Source organism: Tachypleus tridentatus, chromosome 13 (genome assembly GCF_004210375.1).
Source record: "Tachypleus tridentatus isolate NWPU-2018 chromosome 13, ASM421037v1, whole genome shotgun sequence".
NCBI classification, from domain to species: Eukaryota; Metazoa; Arthropoda; class Merostomata; order Xiphosura; family Limulidae; genus Tachypleus; species Tachypleus tridentatus.
Window position 1 is genome coordinate 139,270,617 of NC_134837.1, and position 6,671 is coordinate 139,277,287.

The following is a 6,671-nucleotide window of genomic DNA, read 5'->3' on the forward strand; positions in this document are numbered from 1 at the left end:
TTCAGGTGACTGACAATGGTTTTTGTACTTACCTGTTCGTCTTCCTGGAAAGTAATGATTATTACAGTCATGATACAGCAAGTCCTTTACAACTTGAATCATTGTAGTTTTTCTCTTAATGTTGTAGACCAACGTAAACATTGGTTTTATGCTATTTATATATTTTTTAACATTGTTATATTTTCTCTTAATTTCCTTTTATGAATTTTACTGAATTTACTTTTACCTTTTTACTGGACCTTTGGTGTAGATAGCCTAAGTGCTTTATGCCATAAAACACTAAATCAACCAACCAACCAACCTTTGAAATGAGCATCTATGATCAACATGTCTGAGTGTTTGTAAATAGGTCAGCTAAAGTACAAAATTGTTAGTTACAGAATGGTACATGGAACTAAAATAAGAAATCTTTTAAGGAATCTTTACAGAGGCTATCTAATTGATTTATTTTCATGGGTAAAAAGTATGTTTTCAATAATTAATTGAAAGATAATCTTAGTGTAATAAGATAATAGGAACTAAAATTAACAATATTTCATTTTTGTGACCTTTACCACTATATATGAGATATAATTTGTTCAAAAATTGTGGGTTAAAATGTCTTAAATGTTACATTTTACTTAGAACATGTGTAGCAATTATTTTGTAAACTATGAATTTTAATTTGTTGTAGTTTTTTATGTGTGAATTACAGAGAACTATATTTGAAGGTAATAATCATAGAAAAAAATTGTTAAATATATTACACGTCATTATTATTATTATTCAACTTTTTAATATTTATTTTCAGACAGAAGGTCTAGGCACTGCAATGAAAATCCTGTTTTCAGGAAAACTTGACTCAGACCTCAGTATGCCTCAGCTGAATAAGAATAGTTTTCACCTTACCAGAAACGAAATAGTTACATTATTTAATGCTTTTGGAAGGTATGATTTGTTGGTTATATTGGAGTGTTATAATAGCTAGAAAGAGTATGTTAAGTATCCTTATCTTGTATCATTTAAGTTATTTTCAGTCTTCAGCTGTAAAGTGAAATTGAATTATGCCATGTAGTTTCCAAAGTATTTTGGAAAATCTGTTTGAAAATCATGGTGTTATTAAAACATTTTGATGAACATGTAAAAGTACAGATAAACTCTATTAGTCACATAAAGGAAAAAAAATTATAAAATAAAATTGCTTGAGTTAAAACATAGACCCCATTTTAGAAGTTAAATTTTAATCTAGTTTTAATCTAGTTTAATAGAGAACCAAACTCAAGTTTGGCTCAAACGTCCCAATGCATAGATGGGAAGTTCATAAGCTCGTTGATAATAAGTATATTAAAACACAACTTCTGAAACATTAGAAAATACTTCTGTTTCTTTTCAGCTTATCCATAATTATGTAATTAACTTATATTTTGAAGAAAAAGCTGATTAAATTGAAAAATAAATTAGATATATTGTATGTTTCTTTTGTAATGGGACTCCATACTTCCATAGTGTTTGGCACTATGTAAATACTTACAAGATTAATAGATTTTAATTGAAAGCAAAACCTCAAAAAAATGCAAATGAACTTTAGCATGCTCAAACCCTATACTGAGTTTGTGAAACTGGAACATTAATTCAATTCCTAGTAAGAACTAACTTCATGTTACAGTAATGTGAACTCAAAAATTAATTCATTTCTTCATAGGAAATGAAACCACAGATCATGATAATGTGAACTTGAACAATAATTCATTTCTTAATATGAAGTATAGCCTCAAACTGTGGTTATGTGAACCCAAGCATTAACCCATTTCCTTATAAAAACATACAATCTCAAACTGTGATGATATGAGTCAAACATTAATTTGAAATACAACCTCAAGTTTTCATAACTGTGCAATCTCAAAATTTAAGTCATTTTTAGTAGGAGGTACAACCTCAAATTGTAGTAATATAAATCCAAACATTAATTCATTTCTTAGTGGAGAATACAATCTCAACTCATGGTGATGTGAATCCCAACATTAACTCGTTTCTTAACCCTTTCTTGATGGGCTCAGTATAATATACACGAGTTTGTCTACACATTTGCACACATTTAATATTTGAACTATAACTTTTGATACAGCATGTGCATCTTCACAAAATTTGGTACACGTTTAGTAAAGGTTACAAGTATTTTTTACACAAAATATTAGACTTTAAATGAGATATTTTTACTAAAGATTAGTTTGTGAAAACATAGTTTGTTTCATTAGTAGTCTTGAGTGCAAAGTAATTTCATGTTATGGTTAAGAAATATCTTCTTCATCCCCAAAATCTCAAATATTATTTGCATAATCTCTAAAACCTCCTAAATAAGTTTCAAACATATTGTTTTCAGTAAGACTTTATTATATTTTATGATATTTTCTATACTCTAATTGTGTGGTGTCTATCACATGGCCAACTTTGTAACCATAATAAAAAATTAGGAAATAAATATAATTTACGCTTTAGTTGTTCTAGAATGACTAAAGTCTGAGTAGCTTAAGTCTCATAATGTTATATATTAATGTATGTATTTATTATTTTTTATTATATTGACATTCCAGTCATGCCTACCTAACATTACATAACTTGCATTGACACAGTGCATGTGCACTTAGGTTACCTATCCAGTAATATAAAATTGACCATTAGTCTTCCCTGTCTTGGTTGTGTTTTAGTTGAACTAGTATTTTGAAATATACAGGCACATTTGAATTAGTATATGTGTGTGTGTGTGTTTGTGTTATTACTATTTAGAAATAAATTACTAAACGTATTTCTCATAAAATATAGAACAATAAATCAAGAAGTAAAGCAAAAAATTATCTCTTCTTGCTATGACCTTTGAACTTTTTTAGGTTTTATATGTACAGTTAACTAACCAAAAAATCGTTCCTACTGATACCATAGAATTCTACTATAATTTTTCAAACTTAATAACTAAGTTATATAGGCCTAAAAAATATGAAACTTTGAGCTGACAAAAGACACTATATAACTAAGTTATATAGGCCTAAGAAATATGAAACTTTGAGCAGACAAAAGACACAACCTACCTTTTTGAAGTCTATTTTGAAAAGAACATGGTAACCTTTTTATAGATTAAAATGGTTGAGAAAAACCACTGAGGGGACATTCTAAGCTGTTGAATGGTTATTCACATGTCATATATTGAACTAAGAGTATATAAGGGACTGTTATTAAAAATGGAAATAGGTGAACTGTTTGATTCAGTACATAAGTCATATCTCAGCAAACTAAAAAGAAATGAGGTTCTTATTTTACATTTGTCACTAATTATAGCTTGTCAGTATTAATAATTTGAGTTTCTAATTTGTACAAAATTATAGAATTGGTACTTTGACATTACAAAAATTAATTTTAAACAGTGTTGCATTTAATATACCATGGTACTAAATAAAACCTATATTTAGGTATGTTATTTTAATATTTATTTTTAAATTAACAAGTTAACTCATTTATAATATTGAAGTTTGAATTATAATCTACAATTTGATTCCAAACTTATTAACATAAATTCATAAAATAGTAGTTCAATAAAGTTTTGAATGCAAGTCAATAAATAATATGGCCTTTGACACGTGACCTGTTACAAAAGGGTTAATAGGAAATATGATTTCAGTCTGGTGACAATGGGATCCAAAATATTAATTCATTTTTTAGTTGGAAGTATTGCCTCATATTGTGGTAATGTGAACCCAAACGATTTTTTTTCTTAAATGGAAATGCAACCTCAATTTTCCAATTATGTATGTAAAAACAGCTGGTTTGGGTTGAGAAAATTTTTTTACATAGAGGAGCAAACAACGTTTCGACATTCTTTGGTCATTGTCAGGTTCACAAAGAAAGGAAGAGGTAACTGACCGGAAGCTGACCACATGTTTGAAAGGGGTTGTATAACTGAGTGTCAGAATCTAGAGGTCATGCTTAGATGTTTGAATATATAATTTTATATTATTTATTTTATTACTATTTATTATTATTTTTAATACAGGTATAAAGGTGTTCCTTTGTATTGGTTTATTTTGAGCTTGAGTTGTTGTATAAGTAAGGCTTCTTTAATTTTGCGTTTGTTTATGTTTGTTTCTTTATTTAGTATTTGAGTGTTTTCTATGGGTATGTTGTGTTTATTTGACTTGCAGTGTTCGAAAACGTGTGTAGGTGACTTTTTATGTTCTTTGAATCTGGTTTCCATTAGTCTACTTGTTTCTCCAACATAGAAGTTGTGGCAGTTATCACATTGTATTTTATAAATAATGTTGGTGTGGTGTTTGTCAGTGTAGTTTTTACATAGTATAGACCTCAGTTTTGTGCCTGGTTTTTGAACAAATTTGGTATTAACTAGAATGTCAAATTTTGTTACTAGTTTTTGCCAAATGTTGGTTATTTTTCTGCTGATGTCAGGAATATATGGTATATTCACAAAATATAACAATGTTTCTGGTAGTGGGTTTGTACATTTGATGTTGACGGAATATGTTATGCAAATTTTTAAACCAATTTTTGTAAAGTTGATGTCCACAAACTGTGAAGTAGCATTTTGTACTTTTCTTGTAACTAAAGGTAGTTTTGTATGTTTATGTAGTTTTAAGATGTTTTTGATAATGAAGTGTTTTATATCTTTTTTTATTTTATAGGTTGTCAACTAGTGTTTATCAGCTGGAAAATTTCAGAAAGTTAATTAAGTCCTAGCCTCTTTCCCTATTTAAGGATTGTAGGGAAGGTGATACAGTTCATCAGGTTTTGCAATTTAGAAGAACATATTTAGCTTTAAGATGATTGTTCTGTGATAATCATTACTTTAATTTCATTTTTCCTACTTTTATTTTCTTTAAAGAATTGTTTTTTACATTCCTGTTGTGTTCATTCAAGTTTCCATATTGTGTAAAATTTTATTCCTGATTTTAATTAATTGTAAATCTTTAAGTATCCCCTTCATAAAATTAGTTATCTTTAGTTATGATAGGATACTTGATTAAGGTAGCACAATTTTCTTTTAACTTTTAAGTACCAACATGTTATTCCAGATGAGTGTGGTTTAGAATATACTGTTTATACATGCAATTTCCAAATGTTGCATGGTTTTAATAGCAATGTTAGGAAATGAATGTTGTAAGCTAAAGCCTTGATGATTGGAATAAAGATTTTTACTTAAAAAAAATTCTGCTTGTACTTTTATGGGTGAAACTTTTTACTAATCAGATTTATATCTTGGTCAGTATATTTCTTTAGTATAATAAACGATGAAGTATGGTAAATACAGTACTTTTAAATATGCTTAACACTATATTCCAACTATGATTAGTGATTGTTATCATGAATTTTAATCCTATTAATTTATAGTGCATTGACTAAAAATTGATTAAAAGTCAATATAATTCTTAATTTCTTATTGATGTTTTTAAATTACTTTGAAGTATTTTAAGAGTACAATAGTCAACTTGGATCAATTTATACATATAATACTGTATATTCTTATATATATATAATTAGGCTTATGACTGTTTGCTCTGTTGCTATAGTGCTGTGGGGTTACCAGAGAAGTAAAATCCATTTCTAAAAGAGTTACAATATAATAATTGCAAAATACACCCCTCCAAGATTCGAGAACATAATTATTAAGTTGAAATGAAACAAAAAGTGCAAAAAGTAACACAACTTAATTAAATGAACAACGTTGAACGAAATACAAAAATTAATGAAAAATAGGGGATGGAAGAAGCAGTTTTGGATTGGTCAGACAATTCAGAATAACATGTAAAATACAGTTTGGCATGGAAAGCCTGCCAGAGCTAGAGGGGTCTAGCACTATGTTTTCCTAGCAGCTTTTTAAAAATAGTTTTGAGATTAAATTTTTTGCTTATTTATTGAAAGTATTAGTTATTGGCAGGCACTTCTTAATTATTCACAAAATACACATTAGCACTTACAGTCACAATAGCCATAAGCAAGCTCAGTCATATGCATTTGCAGATTAGACATGTAATTTATTATACATTGTTATACTGATTCATATATACTTCTGTAAATCTGTCTATTTATCTAGAAACAAGTATTAAACTGCAACTTAAAATTTAAAAAAGCCCTACAGTTACTGGGACAAATTGTTGGTCCAACTGTTGTCTGATTTGTTGGACCTGCTCATGCAAATGAAAGAATACAGTAAATGGCAATAATGAGTTGGTAAATAAATAAACTAATTACATAAAAACATAAATATAACAAGAATAAAGTAGGCAAAGTGATTAGATACATAAACAAGGAAAGAATGTGTGCATCAAATAATGAAAAGATGCTGAATCAAGGTTATGAAAAAATTCAATTGTGACATATTAAATAAAAATGAACACATACTGTTATATTTCACAATAAAATTTAGTCGCTTGCAGACTTTCTTAGGTAATAGATTAAGTTACTAACTTCACCACTGATGAACAGATTTATTGAAACTTAACTGTCAACGAACTGAATAATTTTAATTCAGTCTGGATTTTAATATTGCATTAAATTTTACGAAACTTCGAGATTTTACAGGGTGTAATGTTTCTCGAAACCTTTAGATTTCATAAAAATTATAATAATGTAAAAACTTGCCAATTAAAAAGATATTCAAAATATAACCTTTAACAATATAAATACAACAA

General features: G+C 28.0%; 1 protein-coding gene across 3 annotated transcripts in view; it reads left to right on the top strand.

Annotated features, from left to right (window-relative positions):
• Positions 1-5,188, top strand: part of LOC143240692 (ERO1-like protein alpha) — a 49,911-nt gene extending 44,723 nt beyond the window's left edge. For all 3 annotated transcript variants that reach the window (XM_076483549.1, XM_076483552.1, XM_076483550.1), the window contains 2 exons: positions 791-927; positions 4,665-5,188. In XM_076483549.1, coding sequence (XP_076339664.1) covers positions 791-927; positions 4,665-4,719 — 192 coding nt within the window. In that variant the 3' untranslated portion in view covers positions 4,720-5,188. The remainder of the gene's footprint in view (positions 1-790; positions 928-4,664) is intronic.
• The last annotated feature ends 1,483 nt before the right edge of the window (positions 5,189-6,671 follow it).